Source organism: Urocampus carinirostris, chromosome 2 (assembly GCF_059441175.1).
Source record: "Urocampus carinirostris isolate Australia breed hairy pipefish chromosome 2, RoL_Ucar_1.0, whole genome shotgun sequence".
NCBI lineage: Eukaryota > Metazoa > Chordata > Actinopteri > Syngnathiformes > Syngnathidae > Urocampus > Urocampus carinirostris.
This window is the reverse complement of record NC_142350.1, coordinates 69418958-69431921: the sequence shown is the minus strand read 5'-3', so window position 1 is coordinate 69431921 and position 12964 is coordinate 69418958. Positions and strand designations below refer to the sequence as shown.

Sequence of the window (12964 nt, the reverse complement as noted above, 5' to 3'; positions counted from 1 at the left end):
TCCTATTGTGGAAATACTACAGGAAAACACCGACTGTACTGCAGTATTTTAAAAAATCCGACAGAAATACTGCAAAAGTATTCCTGAAGTCCTGCGGCAGTGGTACTACAAAATGTTGCAGAAATACCGCAAAAAATGCTACAAGACTAATACTCGAAAATCCTACTAGGTCGCAGGTTCGATTCCCAGCTCCTCTGAGATAAATGCCGAAGTGTCCTTGGCAAGACACCGAACGCCTGATTTTCCTAATAAGCTAATGTCGCCGCTATTGGTGCGTGAGTGTGTGTGTGCGAATGGGTAAAGTGTGAAGCGCATTATAGAGTGCTGGTCTTGGGTCCCAGGTTGGATTCCTGGCTCCTCTAAAGTCAATGTTGATGTGTCCTTGGGCAAGACATTGAACCCCTAATGCCGCTATTGGTGTGTGAGCGAGTGTGTGTAGGGGTAAAGTGTGAAGCGCATTGCAAAGTGCTCGTCTTGGGACTAAGAGGTCCTAGGTTTGATTTCTGGCTCCTCTAGATTTAATGTCGAAGTGTCCTTGAGCAAGTCACTGATCTCTTAATACCTCTGAGAAACAGGTTGCATGGCTGAGGCCGCTATCGGTGTGTGTGTGTGTGTGTGTGTGTGAATGGGTAAAGTGTGAAACGCATCGTAATGGGTACATTGTAGAATGCTTGTCTTGGTACCAAAAGGTCGCAGGTTTGATTCCCTTCGAGTTAAATGTGGAATTGTCCTTAAGCAAGGCACTGATCACCTAATGCCTCCGATAAGCAGGTTGCATGGCTGTCGCTGCTATCGGTGTGTGAGCGTGTGTGCGTACGGGTAAAGTGTCAAACGCATTGTAGAGTGCTCGTCTTGGGACTAACAGGTCCTAGGTTCGATTCCTGGCTCCTCTAGATTTCATGTCCATTATGTTATCGTATTCATGTATTTTGGATTCAAACCTTCTCCGGATGACAGAAAAACTGTCATAAAGAGCCCAGGGGCCGGAGCTACAGGACAAATGACAAACTTCTGGGAAAAAAAACCATCGATCTTAAAGAGACAGTGCGTATTATCCAAATGCTAGATGTTGCCGTATCGTGCGATGCAACAGAAATCCAGCGCCTAAAAACACTAAAATATAAACTAGGGAGACTCAAAGAGACGTTTTTCAATTTTTAGCCCTTTCACGTGTTAGCAGCAAGATGACGGACAAATAGGTCAGCTCCGTCCAGGTGAGCCTGCTTTTATATCCTAAAAAAGAAATACATCCCTTGATTTTTGAGTTTCTATATAATGCCCGTTGATATGGTAAAAAAGAGATTATTATTCAACACAAGGAGGCGCTAAATCAAGGGTTTCCAACTCACAGCCCAGGTGCCAAATGCGGCCCTCACGATGATAGTATGAGACAACCCCCACCCCCAATTGATTGAAAAGTTACAGTGACAATGTGTACGATTTAACCACTAGATGCCGCTGTATTATTTTGTGCAACCGAAGAAGAGTGCTACAGGGCACAGGGAAAAATACAGACTACAGGGACTCAAAAGATCCATAAAGCAGATTTTTTTATTTTTTTTTTTGCTCAACCTTCCGCAAAGAAAAGATCAAAAAAAGAGAGAAGGAAAAAAATCTTGAGAAAAATACAGAATTTTACACCATTCCTGAGTTTTTTTATTGTATTTTGGCACCTTCGAGTTTCCGTACTCTTTGATATCAAAAACGTCCCATCTTTCTTGTTAAAGACGTCGGCCATTTTGTTTTGCAGATGTTTCGCCTGCTGCCGTCGCTACTGTTTTTGGTCCTGCCACAAGGGGGCGACGCGTCTCCCATCAGTTGCTATGACGACCAGGGAAAGCCCACTGACTGGTAATCTTCGTTTTTGATGCCTAACTGAGAAAATATCAACCAGGTAATCCCTAGTAAGGGTAGCATCTTCAGAATTCATCGTTGTGTTCTTCTTGGGTTTGTGCGGGTGCTTGAAATCCTTAAAATGCTTGAATTTTAATATTGTGTTTTCTAGGATTGAAAAGTGCTTGGATTTGGGGTGAAGTGCATGAAATTGTTGCCGTGTTTCTCAACAACACTGTATTTTCCTAGTATATCTGTAGTATTCCCGTAGTTTATTGTGGTAGTGTTTTTATAGTACAGTATTTCTGTAGCATTTCTTTGTATTTGTGTTGCAGTATTTCTCTAGTAGTGATTTTGTTGTAATATTTTTGTGTTATAATAGTACTGTCGTAGTATTTTGTAGTATTTCTGTCGATTTTTTGTTATATTTCTGTTGTAGTATTTTTGTAGTATTTATTTGCATTTCTGTAGTAGGATTTTTTTCTTTTTTCTTCTTTTTCTGGAAATTTGGTATTAAAAGTCCTTCAAAAGTGCCTGAATTCGCCATGAATAACCCTATCTTTTATTCTTGAGTGGTCCTGATTTCCACAGTTTCCTTTTCCAGCGTTTTATTGGTTACATGAAGTCTTTGTGCCACGCCCCCTTCCGCGATTCGTCGGCCTTTCTATTTTGCCGCGCCGGCCGCCGCCCACAAGCTCACGAGAGGGCGCTGTTTTTTTTCCAGGTTTCACATGTACAAGCTACCCAAGGTTCATGGCTCCGCCTCCTCCGGTCTCAATTATTTATTTCTGGGCGTGGACAGCAGCGATTGGACAGCCGGCCGGCAGAACATCAACAGCACCGCCGGCGCGCTCGGAAAGACTCTCGCGCAGCTCTATTCGCAGATTTCGGTGGGTCTGGCGATCATTTTTGTGGAAATAAAATCTCCTTCCAACCTTCTTTAGCTGAGTCAACGAAGCCTACTTTCATCTCCAGCCAGTATGTCTTTTTTCCTTCCAGAGGGCTCGTTACCAACTTTTGCCATGCATCCCATAACCCTACACTAGCGTTATTATCACTAATCCTTAAAAAAAACTTTAGACGGGTGCCAGTTTTCTTGGAGGCTTCAGCCCATTGGCTCTGGTATCCTTTTGTAGCGAAATAAAATCTCCTTCTAACCTTCTTTAGCTGAGTCAACCAAGCCTATTTTCATCTCCAGCCAGTATGTCTTTTTTCCTTCCAGAAGGCTCGTTACCAACTTTTGCCATGCATCCCATAACACTACACTAGCGTTATTATCACTATTCCTTAAGAAACTTTAGACGGGTGCCAGTTTTCTTAGAGGCTATTGCTCATTGGCTCTGGCATCCTTTTGTAGCAAAATAAAATCTCTTTCCAACTTTCTTTAGCTGAGTCAACTAAGCCTACTTTCATCTCCAGCCAGCATGCCCTGTTTCCTTTCAGAAGGCTCGTTATCAACTTTTGCTATACATCACATTACAATACACTGGCCAATGGAACAAGATTAAAATTATAGTTTGAGAATTACTTATTTATATTTGATTATATATTGTTATGACATGTAAATCATGCAACCAGACCATACAAAAATGAGCCTTCCAAATTATCTGCTGTGTCAAAAAATGCACAGGACATCACTTTGTTTGCATTCTGAAACATTATTTTGCATACAAAATGGTGTCGTTTATTTCTTATTCTTCTTGTGCATTCCAAAATAAGCCAATTATTCATGAAAAGCGTACCCTAAATAACCACACATATCCAAAATATGACGAAAAAGTGTACCCCAACAACCATAACTACCTGACAGCAAAACGGAAGCAAATTTTGGGGTCAAACCCTGATTGTTTGACTACAGATTTATGACCGTACCTCAATTTTTGGCCAGAGCGAGCGATCGGCATTCGTGCTCTACAACGACCAGGCCAAACCCGGAGACAACCACCAAAGCGGTCACACCAAAGGTGCCGACTCACCAAAAAACCTCACGAAAACCCCAGACGATGTCTGAAATGGACATGTTGGTCTTGTGTCTGGATGCCGCAGGCGTGGTCCTTCTGGACCGGACTCGGGGATTCTGGCTGATCCACAGCACGCCCGCCTTCCCTCCTCGCCGGCAGGACGGCCGCTACCTGTTCCCGGCCAGCGGCGCCATCTACGGACAGAATTTCTTGTGCGTCACTTTCCCTCTAGAGCGCTTCCGGACCATCGGTAAGGCTCACCGGGACTCAAATACTGTAAATGACGGACTACAAGCCGCTACGTTTTAAACACTGTTGCTTTAAATCCAGAGCAGTCTATTCAAATTTTTTTTGTGGCTGCACTGGAAAAAACAGCGAGATGCTCTTGTTCACCACGGTGACATCAGGAAACATTTATGATGCCCTTCTAGAGAAATAAGTCTAGGTTTTTGCTCTCTTTATTTATAATACATAACGGGAGTAAAATCGGAAGGATTGACTGTACTTTAAGGTTTTTACTTGTTTACCTTGTAATTATTTTTGCCTAATTATCATGACAAAAAAATGAAAACATGAACATCCCCCCCCCAAAAAAACCCAGAAAAAAACTAAAGAAAATCAATAAAAAAACACATTTAAAAAAAAAAAAGTAAAAGGCCAAAACGACCAAAAGAATATGATTAAAAAATGGCCCAAAAATTACCCCCCAAAAATGGACAAAATAGGACCAAAAAAGACCTAAAACACAACCAAAAACAACCAGAAGTAAATGAAAAAAGGACAAAAAAAAATCAATCACAAAAAACACACCCAAAAATGACAAAAAATATATTTAAAAACAAGAAAAGAGGCCAAAAGACAAAATTGTCAAAAAAGAAAATGAACAAAAACATGATCAAAAAAGATAGATGACAGAAAAAAACTAAAAAATGTATTTAAAAAGAGAAATAACCCCGACCAAAAACACAACCAAAAACATGACCAGAAAGAAGCCAAAAATGATCAAAAACATGACCAACAAAAAGAACTAAAAAATGACCTAAAAGACAACCCCCAAAAACAAATGACCTAAAAAAGCTAATGAAAGTCGACCAAAAACAACCAATAAAAGCCCAAAAGTCGACATAGGCAAAACAAATAAACTATTACAAAACATAAAAATGGGGAAAAAAACAAACGGACCCCCCCAAAAATGGACTAAAAATAGATGTAAAAAAAGGAAAAACCTTGACCAAAACACAACCAAAAAAATGACCACTAAAAGGCTCAACACGACCAAAAACGAATGAAAAAAAGGCCAAAAGAGACCAATAATGGACCCGAAAAAAATAACGATAAGCAATAACCCAAAAACAAGACTGGAAAAACAGCCCAATCGAAAAAGGTCCAAAAACGACCATGTCTCATCTCCTGGTCAACAATGTCCACAACGTCATCAATGACCATAAAAACAATTCAATCCTGGCCGAGACACCATTTCCTCTGGTGTGTCTTGGGCAAGTACAGCCTGGTGGGGCCCATCCCAAATGCTCACCATAAATTTCAACTTTTTCAATCAGTCCTCAATTTCTCCATCTGAATGGAACAGCGGTGGAGGTTCTCTCTCATCAACGCTAAACTTCTCTTTCTTCCGTATCATTCTCAAGTGGCCGGTGATTTCCTTTAATCCACCGGGATCGATGACAAGCAAATGCAATTCGGTGCATATCTGACTTTCACATCTGTGTTGCAATCTGGCACTGTTCTCCACAGCATGGCTATAGAAATATAGGGCTCCAGTGTTACTCTTATATGGTTTTCTTTCGGCGCAGTAGTAAATACGTGCTCGCCGGGAATTTTCAGTCATCGATGTGCGATTTTAGTGACCGGCGCCGATTTTTTTTTTCAGGCGAGCAGCTGCGGATCAATCAACCTCACGTTTACGACTGCGACGTCCCTGCATCCTTTGTGGCGGCGGTGCCGTCTTTGGCAGCCGTGTGCAACAAGAGCCGCACTCCGGCTCCGCCCACCAACCGCAGTGTCACACTGACGTCTTTAGGCGGCGCCGTTTTTGTCAGCTTCGCCAAAGGCGCCGCTTTTTGCGACGGTACGTTTACTGAAAACCGGCTCGAAGGACCAAAAGAGCAAGTAAAAATGAAAATATAACAAATATCTTTCAGAAATTAAAATATACATGAAAAAAAATCTATATTTGCCTAAATAAATATATGAGAAACAAATAAAATGGACTCAAAGGACAGAAATGCATGATTAAAAATAAAAGTGAAGATAAAATTGTCATAAATAAAATTCCTAAATTAAAATGTATATGAAAATAACATTATGCCAAAAAAAAAGAAAAATGAAATTCCAAATAACAGCTTCTTCTAAATCTTCAATGTGTAATATTGGACCACTAGATGGCACCGCGTGGTCTGGTAAGAGCGAGGGCCAGTAATAGACGGCAGAGTGGCAGCAAAATGCCGGACAAACGTGGCACCAACTAAAGTGGGGATTCCACAGTGTAAATGAAATACAAAGTTCTCTACTTATAATCAGGGTTCGTACGGGTGCTTGAAATCGTTAAATGATGGGTTTTCATGGCCGGTAAAACGCTTACAAAGTCCTTGAAAGTGCTTGAAATTGTTGCCATTGCTGTGTTTCCTGGCAGTCTCAGTCGATCGACCGCACCTTAAAATAAAGAAAAATCAAAAAGTTTGTAAAAACAACGCTGATAGTGGTTCCAGTTCTCCTTCTCAAGTTGTCATGGGAAGCATTACTGCCCCCTACTGTCGCATCCAAGAAGACGGCTTTATCAGACGCGTCATCGGGAAATCGGTCTCTATTTCAAGAAGCGGCTCTTTCGGCTCAGCTCACTGTCACTGAGAAGAGGCTCTTTTGGCTCCCGGATAACTCCTATATTAAAATATGAACTTTTCATAAGTGATAGGATTTTTATTGTTTTTGCATTTTATTTGAACCAATTTGGACAATATCCTCTGAAAAACATGCAAAAAATACAATATGTTTGATATTGGAGGAAACAATATCATTAAAATGAGTCCAAATTAGACTCATTTTGGGGTTTTTTATGCATATAGTTCTTTCTTTTTGTCCTACCTATTAAACTAAATTGTTAGCCACCACCTATAGAGCCCTTTCCCAGAGGCAGAATTCCTGTCAGTTTACAGCAGCCCACTGACACAAAAGATCCTAGAAAAGTACAAATGATGTGCTAGCAGCAAGATAGCAACTTTATTTTAAAGTTCACAAAAAACGTTCTTCATGTATTTTTGCTAGTAAGTCTTTGTTTACCACTAGGAGGCACTCAATATTACACGCTGTCCCTTTAAAAAATAACAGGCAAAAAGAGCATCATCTAAATGTTGACGTAACGTGATGAAGGGAGTTGACATGGTTGTCGGCCATCTTGGCAGCTGAAAGTCTGAAAACACGCCACTAGTGATGGGTCATTGTGATTTTCTAGGAAATAGGATCCATTTATTTCTATTTAACCCTAATTCTTTATCGTTTTCTCTCTTACTCTCTCTCACTTTTTTCTTTCACTTTTCCTTTTTTCTTCTTTCTTACTCCTCCCCCCTTTATTTTCCACTCTTTCTTTCTCCCTTTCCTTCTCTTGGTCTCCTTTTTTCTCCTTCCGTCTTTCTTTCCGCTTTTGTTTCCCCTTTCTTTACTTTCTTTCACTCTTCCTTCCTCTGTATTTTTTATTTACACTTTTCTTTCTCTGTTCCTCTTTCTTTTACCCTTTTTTTTGTTTTTGTTTTTTCCTCTCTCTTTCTTTTCTATTTACTTCCAATGATTTTTCCGGTAACAACATCGTAGGTTGTACAAGAAACGTTGGTATTTTAGAAGCGCATATGAAAGTGGGTGCTTCTCTCAGCTTGAAAACCCCCTGACACACTATAGCGGCCTCTAGTGGTCAATATACTGTATGGCAGTGTCTCTTTAAATAGTGATCATTTTGGGGGAAGTTTTGGTTAGGAAAAGGCCGACTGAAAGTCCGTTATTTTATCTGGCGGCCATGTTTTAAAACCCTTCTCTTTTTGAAAATATTGGCAAGGTGCAACAAACTGTCTGGAGGTGGGGACAAGTGGCAAGCGCCTGGCGGCCGGACCCAGGGGTCTGGTTTTTGGGACAGCTCATGTCACTTTCCTGGCGACCAAGGAGCCTGAGCTCTGGTTGAGAGTCCAAGACGAGATACAGATGGACTCTGGTTCCGGTCCTCTCGAGAGAGGTTGGACTCTCTGCCGCTTTGGGGTGGCGAGAGACACAGGGTTACTGTGGGTACGGTGTATTACAGGGTTCGTAGACCTCTTTCGTGGCCTAATTCAAGCACGTTCAAGGCCATTTTTGTATTTTTCCACTACCTTCAAAGGAAGAAATCCAGCGGCGCTCAAAATACCATAATTTTTGTTGGCTTTAATGACCAAAAAGAAGTGGCTATCGAGCCGCCAGCAGATATTTGATGCTCTTTTGTGCTGTTCTTATCTAGGATGGGCTGCTGTAAACTGAGAGGAATTCTGCCTCAAAAATGCTTGCGCGGCTTGGCTATGTGACACTTGTTTAGAAACAAGGAAAGGACTCTATATCATTCAATATGGACAAAAAAATAAGAAATGGATGCATAATAAGCAGAAAAATCTCTACTCATTTCAAGGATATTGGTTGCTCCAAAGAGTAATAGGTTTTTGCATGTTCTAATTATAGCACTGAAGAGTTAATGGTTTTAATTTATGTACCGTATTTTCCGCACTATAAGGCGCACCTAACAGTCTTCATTTTTTTCAAAAGCTGACCATAATACAATGCGCCTTATATATGGCTCAACATTAAATCGCAAGGTCTCGCAACTTACGCAACAGCCGCCGACTCGATTTTCCCCCGAACGTGGAGTAGTCCGCGGTGTACGCTGGGATTTATATACCGGCGTTTCATTGGCTAACCAATGTGTCAATCATCATTTGAATCGATCGCTATTGGCTGAAGTTATTCGGAGCCTCGGATTGGCTAGAGGGCCAAAACAAACCCTGCAATTAATTGGCCGAAAAAGATGACTGAATAGCAAGCTTGCTAAAGTACGCCATAAAGAAACATGTTTCATTAGTCTGTATTTGTAAATATTTGACTCTCCTGGATTTACTTCACTCACAGTTGTAAGAAGACCATGGTTGCGTATCATTATTGAACGTGAGAACTTAGGTGAGTTATGCGGCTTTCTATTTTCCCGGTATCTTGTTTTAGAACGATCTTGATGTTGCTGTGATGAGTTGAGTGAATTCAACTCAATTCCGAGTGTTTATTGTCATATGCACGGTAAAGTTGCGAGCGAAAAAGAAAATAGAAACTAAGGAATGGTTGGCATTTCTTGAATCCCAAGACTTTAACCTTCCGAATGATGGAACGATGCATTTGAGTGACACCGCATCCGCACGTGTCTACGACAAGAATTTGCTTCTTTGCAAGCTTTGGGAATGTTAAGGGGGTAAGAAGTTGGACTGAACAATCTGACTGTTTTGTCCACGTTCCCATTGGAGCGCCTTATAATCCGGTGCGCCTTATCTATGGAAGATATAGGACCATAAAGTATTTTTTTGGGGGTGCGCCCTATAACCCGGTGCGCCCTATAGTGCGGAAAATACGGTAAATTGAAAATATTACTTCAGAATCTAATTCGGTGGTTTTCTGATTCGGCCAGCAGGTAGTGCTAGAGGTTTCCCACGCGAATTCGTTTAACATAGCCTCATATTCTCTAGCATTTTTTACGAAAGAAGCAATACTTATTTCAATCGTAGCTTTAAATGATCCATTTTCAGTTCATTGACATAGATAATGATCAGGGTTGGGTAGGGTTACTTGAACTGGATTACTTTCAATGACTTTTGGATGACTCCAATAGCAAATATGCTCATAAAAGACAAAAGAAACTAAATAGGAATCAAATGATGACTCACAACACGTGGTAAGCTTTCTCTCCTGGCTTTGATCTCTGGCAAAACTAAATAAATAAAATAATAAAAACTAAAATAAATCCAAACAGCTTTTTGCCGTTCCATGAATTCCGTTACTCCCCAAGCTTGCACAAAATGGAGTCATTTTATTCCTATTTCGTTTCTTTTGTCTTTTATTAGCATATTTGCTATTGGAGTCATCCAAAAGTAATCCAGTTCAAGTAACCCTACCCAACCCTGATAATGATGGACCAGTCCAGAAGGAGAATAGACACACAAATAATGAATGCATGTGTTTGATACTAACAGTGAAAAAAAAGATAAGAAAGAAAAAAGGGACGTTGTTGACACAAGCTCTTGCATTCTTAGAAAACAGGAACAGAAATTGGGTAGCAATAATGAAATCATTCAACCATAAACTGTGTTAAAACGCTCAATCTAGCTAAGGAAGTATCATAGCATTTCTGAAAAGTAAGACTGTTTGCCCCCGCAGCAAAACACTCTATTGTGAAACATTTTCTTAGTTTACCTCAAGGGAACCCAAAGGTGTCTTGTTTTTCTGAAGAAACAAAGCCCAGTCTGTGTTCTCCCAAGCCTCCTCGAGGATGTGGCTTCAACTTCCGGAGCAGCCTGTGAAATATGCCCCAGAAATATGCACAAAGAGTAGTTTTGACGGGAGAGGGAGAAGTTTATCGATATTTGTCAGCGTTCAAGACAGCGTTCTCATTCGTCTAAGAGTCAATCAGCTTTCTTATACCCTCCGGAGTAAAAACATCACGTCAGAAATATCACATGTTGCTAAGTGGGTCCTTCGCGATGACGCGCTTGTTTTTCTCAAAGGGTATGCTCCCAGGAATTGACAATGTTTTTCCCAGAATGTTTTCGTCCTCTTTTGATTCTCCAAAATGACGCCGATTTCCAAGAAAACCGTTGGAGTCGGCCCGACCCAGCCAAATTCCGGTCAGCTTGCAAGCTGTTCCAGACCAAGGCGAGTGTTATTATTAATAACACTTGCTGACATTTAAAGTCGGGAGAAACAAGCCTGGAATTTCCTGTCCAAACCAATGTGTCCTCATTATGTCGATAAGCTCTGACTCCATTAATCCACAACACAACATGATTGGTTGACCTCAGACCAACGCATCCCTTGGGGAGTTCAGTCACTTCCTGGAATTGGAGTCGGCGGGTGGCATTTCTTCTACATTTCTATTTTATTGTGATGCTTTTCCAGCGATTTTGTGATATTGTTCGACTTTAAATCTGTTCAGTTGCATAAAGCTTCAATTGCTTTTTATTTCACAATTTGTTTTGTAGATCTGTGAATATTTTACTTTATATTTAATGCGCTTTTCAGGATACCCTGTAAAACACATGAAATTACCAAATACTAAATCATTTGGTGCATAATGTTTTATTATTATTGATAATAGATCACAAAAAACAAAATCTAAGGATCTGTTTGGGATCCGGGAGTCTGCTCTTCTCAGTGAGCCAAACCAAAAGAGGTTTTCTAAATAGTGCTGTCCTCCTGAGTGCAGCCAATAGGGGGCAGTGACGCTTGACATGAAAACACCACAATGACAAGCCACCAGGGTAGGCATGTCACTGTCAATTTCACGCGCTTTTTAAAAATCTTTTTCCATTTATTGCACGGTCAATAGAGTCAGACTGCCAAGAAACATGGTCTTGGCAACAATTTCAAGCACTTCACCCAAAATTCAAGTGACTTCCTGACACTGAACGTGCAACATTAAATTCAAGGATTTCAAGCATCTGTACGAACCCTGCCTGCTGAGGCTGCTGCTTCCATGACCTGATCCTAAATAAGTGCTAGATAATGGATGGATGAAAACAAACTAAACCTTGGGCTGACCCAAAAAAAACGTATCGGGTCCAAACCAAAGGTTCCACACCAGACCCAAAAACCGTGATGCAAAGGAACTCACTTCCGTTCTTTTCTCTGTAGACTTGTACCACTCTTGGGTGGCCCCCGTCCTGCAGTCGGACCTTCTGGTCCAGTTCTGGATCCACTCGGGCGGCATCCTGCCCTCCAACTGCAGCCTGGAGCGCCAAGTCCTGGACGTGACCCGGATTTCCCCGGGCGAGCGCTCGCCCTTCGACGCCAGCAGGGACCACTCCAAGTGGGCCGTCAGCCTGCAGGGGGCGCCACAGGGCGGCTGGATCTGCGTCGCCGACATCAACCGCAACATGGCCGAAGAAAAACGAGGCGGCGGGGCACTCTGCCGGCGTCACCCCGCCGTCTGGAAAGCCTACCGGAGCGCCGTGCTGGACTGGAAGCCGTGCGGGGGCTCGGGAGGTGAGGCGTTGTAGTGTCTTGCCTCAAATCGGGAATCATGCAAAAAAAAGGGTCTGCATTGACTTCAGTGTCATTTTGACTAGAAATGAAATCTCCTTCCAATCTACTTGAGCTGAGTCAACAGAGTCTTCTTTCATCTCTGTCCAACATGTCTCATTTCTATGTAGAAAATGGTGCATTGACTTCAGCATCATTCTGACTAGAAATAAAATCTCCTTCCAACATACTTGACCTGAGTCAACCGAGTCTTCTTTCATCTCTGTCCGACGTGTCTCATTTTCATACAGAAGATGGTGCGTTGACCTCAGCATCATTCTGACTATAAAGAAAATCTCCTTCCAACCTAATAAGAGTCTTCTTTCATCTTTGTCCAACGTGTCTCATTTCCACACAGAAGATGGAGAGTTGACTTCAAATCTCCTTCCAACCTACTTGACCTGAGTCAACAGAGTCTTCTTTCATCTACGGCCAGCGTGTCCCATTTATTTTAAAGATCTTGTATCGACTTTAGCATCAATCTGACTTGAAATGAAATCTCCTTCCAACCTACTTGACCTGAGTCAACCGAGTCTTCTTTCATCTACAGCCAGCGTGTCCCATTTTTTTTTAAAGATCTTGAATCTACTTTAGCTTCAATCTGACTAGAAATGAAATCTCCTTCCAACCTACTTGAGCTGAGTCAACCGAGTCTTCTTTTATCGCTGTCCAACGCGTCTCATTTCCCTACATAAGATTGTGCGTTGACTTCAGTATCATTTTGACTAGAAATAAAATCTTCTTTCAACCCACTTGAGCCCAGTCTTCTTTTATCGGTCAGTCGGATTTCCTTCCAGGGGACATCCGACCAACTTTTGCTATGCATAAAAAGACATTTCCAAAAGTATAATTGACTCGGAATGATGAAA

The 12964-nt window shown here is 41.5% G+C and overlaps 1 protein-coding gene across 3 annotated transcripts; it reads left to right on the top strand.

The window, feature by feature from the left end:
- The first annotated feature begins 1743 nt into the window (after positions 1–1743).
- On the top strand, positions 1744–12847 carry dnase2 (deoxyribonuclease II, lysosomal). Of its 3 annotated transcripts, XR_015849592.1 has the most exons (7): positions 1744–1851; positions 2558–2723; positions 3692–3797; positions 3880–4044; positions 5683–5880; positions 11709–12352; positions 12454–12847. XR_015849592.1 is itself a non-coding variant. In XM_088327656.1 (6 exons), exons 1-6 carry the CDS (start codon positions 1751–1753, stop codon positions 12071–12073), a joined length of 1071 nt encoding a protein of 356 aa, XP_088183782.1. In that variant the 5' UTR covers positions 1744–1750; the 3' UTR covers positions 12074–12847. The 3 variants fall into 3 exon arrangements, 2 of the variants coding, with proteins under 2 accessions (XP_088183782.1, XP_088183781.1); XM_088327656.1 differs by having other exon boundaries at positions 3722–3797; positions 11709–12847; XM_088327655.1 differs by having other exon boundaries at positions 11709–12847.
- Positions 12848–12964: the final 117 nt, after the last annotated feature.

What these genes read in the sequence shown, in the direction of transcription:
- dnase2 (XM_088327655.1), top strand. Translation starts at nt 1,751, where the DNA reads ATGTTTCGCCTGCTGCCGTCGCTACTGTTTTTGGTCCTGCCACAAGGG. An exon ending in CCAAAGCGGTCACACCAAAG is followed by an intron (nt 3,798 to 3,879) that starts GTGCCGACTCAC and finishes TGGATGCCGCAG; the next exon opens with GCGTGGTCCTTCTGGACCGG. An exon ending in AGAGCGCTTCCGGACCATCG is followed by an intron (nt 4,045 to 5,682) that starts GTAAGGCTCACC and finishes TTTTTTTTTCAG; the next exon opens with GCGAGCAGCTGCGGATCAAT.